This window comes from Penaeus monodon, chromosome 7, assembly GCF_015228065.2.
Source record: "Penaeus monodon isolate SGIC_2016 chromosome 7, NSTDA_Pmon_1, whole genome shotgun sequence".
Classification (NCBI taxonomy): domain Eukaryota; kingdom Metazoa; phylum Arthropoda; class Malacostraca; order Decapoda; family Penaeidae; genus Penaeus; species Penaeus monodon.
Genome location: NC_051392.1, coordinates 1,530,863 through 1,533,362, shown reverse-complemented (window position 1 = coordinate 1,533,362; position 2,500 = coordinate 1,530,863). Strand labels below are relative to the sequence as shown.

Below are 2,500 nucleotides of genomic sequence, written 5' to 3'. Positions count from 1 at the left end.
AGAGGGGGAGAGAAGAGGAGTGAGAGAGATACGATGAGAGAGAAACAGAGAAAAAGAAGAGAGGAAAGAGAGAGAGAGAGAGAGAGAGGGTGGATGAGAGAGAGAGACGAAACGAGAGAGAGAGCCGTGAGAGAGAGAGAGAGGAGACGAGAGAGAGGAGCGGGAGGGCGAGAGAGAGAGAGAGAGAGAGAGGAGGAAGATGAGCGAGAGAGAGAGAGGAGGGAGAGGAGAGGAGAGGAGCATGAGGGAGAGGAGGGGAGAGGGAGAGGGAGAGGGAGTGAGGGAGGGAGAGAGGGAGGGAGAGAGAGAGAGGGAGGGAAAAAAAAAAAAAAAAAAAAGGGAGGAGGGGGGAAGGGAGGGAAAAAAAAAGGGGGGGAGAGAGAGAGAGAAAAGGGGAGGGAGAAGGAGGAGGGGGAGAGAGAGAGAAAGGGAGGGGAAAGAGAGGGAGGAGGAGAGGAGAGAGGGGGGGGGGGGGGGGGGAGGGGGGGGGGGGGGGGGGGGGGGGGGGGGGAAGAAAGAAGAAAAAAGGGAAAATTCAAGGGGAAAGACATGCACACATGCAAAAGAGGGAGCTGCGTGCAAACCCCACCCAGCACAGCCTCACAGCTGGCCAACTGAGCCCGACCTTCTGTGATCGATTTCCTTGATGGACGGGAAGATTTAGGCCCAGCGGGGGTCCTGGGCAGTGACGACAGCCCTCGAGCGGTGGGCCGGGGATGCCCCCTCTGTGGCCCCAGGTTTTCGGGCACGCGGGTCACCATCAGCTCCTCAGCTGTTTGGAGGAAGGACGGTTTCGAATATTATTTTGAACTCATCTTGTTCCCTCTCTCCCTTTGGCTGCATGAGGGAGGGAGGGGGGGGGGGGGAGATCTGGCTTTGCTTTCTTGTTCATTTCCTTCCTTAATGAAAACAGCATAAGAAATGATAAATACAGACCTCAGAAAAGGGCAAAAACATATGCACAGAAAAAGAACTAACAGTAATGCAAAAAGGAGGCAAGGAGTCTTGATATTGCATGTAAGTGCAGGCATGGGTTGCTTCTATAAGCCACGCTCCTAGGAGAGGCCCCCTCAAAAACAAAATATGCCAGATTTTTGTCCCAAATGTCAGAAGAGTTAAGCTCAAATCCCCAAAAAAACTACTTTGGGGAAGAACAGTTTTTTATTTCATAAAAATGCCCAACCGACTTACCTCCCTTCTGTTCAATGACCTTTACACATTTGTCATAGGGGTCAGGACACTGGTAGCTCCAGTAGTACCGCCAGTCGAAGTCATAGAGACCACAGCCAGGGTGCGAGCCCACACAGCGGTAGCACCAGATGCTGAGTCCTGGAATTGTAATGTAACATTATAAATAGAAATCTATATTTATACCCCCCCCCCTCCCAAACACACACAAGATTTAAAAAATCCACTTCAAGATTTCCTGTGGTCTGTAAAGTAAAGCCTACAGTATCAAGTCTAACCTTCTGATGGAGCAGTTGTATTAATGTTGTGGCCCTGTGCTTTCTTGGGTGATTTTGCTATCAATATTGTGAATTAACCTGAGAACAAAAGGAAGTAATATGTTCTGAGAAGATATAAAATATATATATATTTTATATATATATAAATAAATAATATATTTATATAATATATATATTTTTATTATTATAAAAGTGGTAAAATCTTACTTAATACCTGGGGAGAACTTGAGGCTAAGGCTACATTCCCTCAGAGTACGTCCTTCTCATATATTTGATGGGACTGAGTTTGAACTAATCCCTTATTTGATGGTAAATTGCTGGGCTTCCTACATTCCTTCTGAGAAATATATGTGGTGGAAGTTTCCTAAGCGAAGGTCACACTAGTCTATTCTGTCCTCGGATCCCCAGATAGGATCCCCGAAGTCTGGTCAGCTACAGAGAGGGATTGGTCACACTACATTTGGTGTCTCTTCGGACACTAATATGATATGGCTTACTGCGGCATACCATTACTAAAATAAGATTTTACCTACGTTTAAGATTTACCTATATTTTAGATTAGGAATGTGAGGTAAAAATAACATGATCAGGAAAAGTGAAATATGCATATTTGTGGAGAGTTGATATGAGTAGCTCAGGCATTCACTGCATATTTCATCCATTAATTTTCTTTTCACATTCCTGATTTTATAATCCTTATGACTGGTGTTCCACAACGGCTCTGAATCTCATTTTATCAAACAAGGGGTAAATAACTTCTGAAGAGAGATCCATGCTTTTGGTGTCGAAGTGGGTTGATGTTTACGTTCGTTAGTCTAATGAGTGTTTATTCGATTATCTATAAAGATTTAATGAGACATCGTTGTTTCATGCAATATATCTTTGTGTCTAATAATTAAGTTTGTTTTTATCATGACATATAATTATTTTTTTGAGATTCTAAGTAATGAGTTTACCAGTAATTATATTATAATTTTTGTTTCGGCAATATATATCAGCTCCTGGCAGGGATGAAATACCGACAGAACGTTTTC

General features: G+C 43.9%; 1 protein-coding gene across 2 annotated transcripts in view; it reads right to left on the bottom strand.

The window, feature by feature from the left end:
* Positions 1 to 2,500, bottom strand: part of LOC119574955 — a 14,932-nt gene that overhangs the window by 7,367 nt on the left and 5,065 nt on the right. For both annotated transcript variants that reach the window (XM_037922244.1, XM_037922243.1), the window contains exons 2-3: positions 1,192 to 1,329; positions 626 to 772 (exon numbers count right to left, since the gene is read on the bottom strand). In XM_037922244.1, the coding sequence (XP_037778172.1) occupies positions 626 to 772; positions 1,192 to 1,329 (285 nt within the window). The remainder of the gene's footprint in view (positions 1 to 625; positions 773 to 1,191; positions 1,330 to 2,500) is intronic.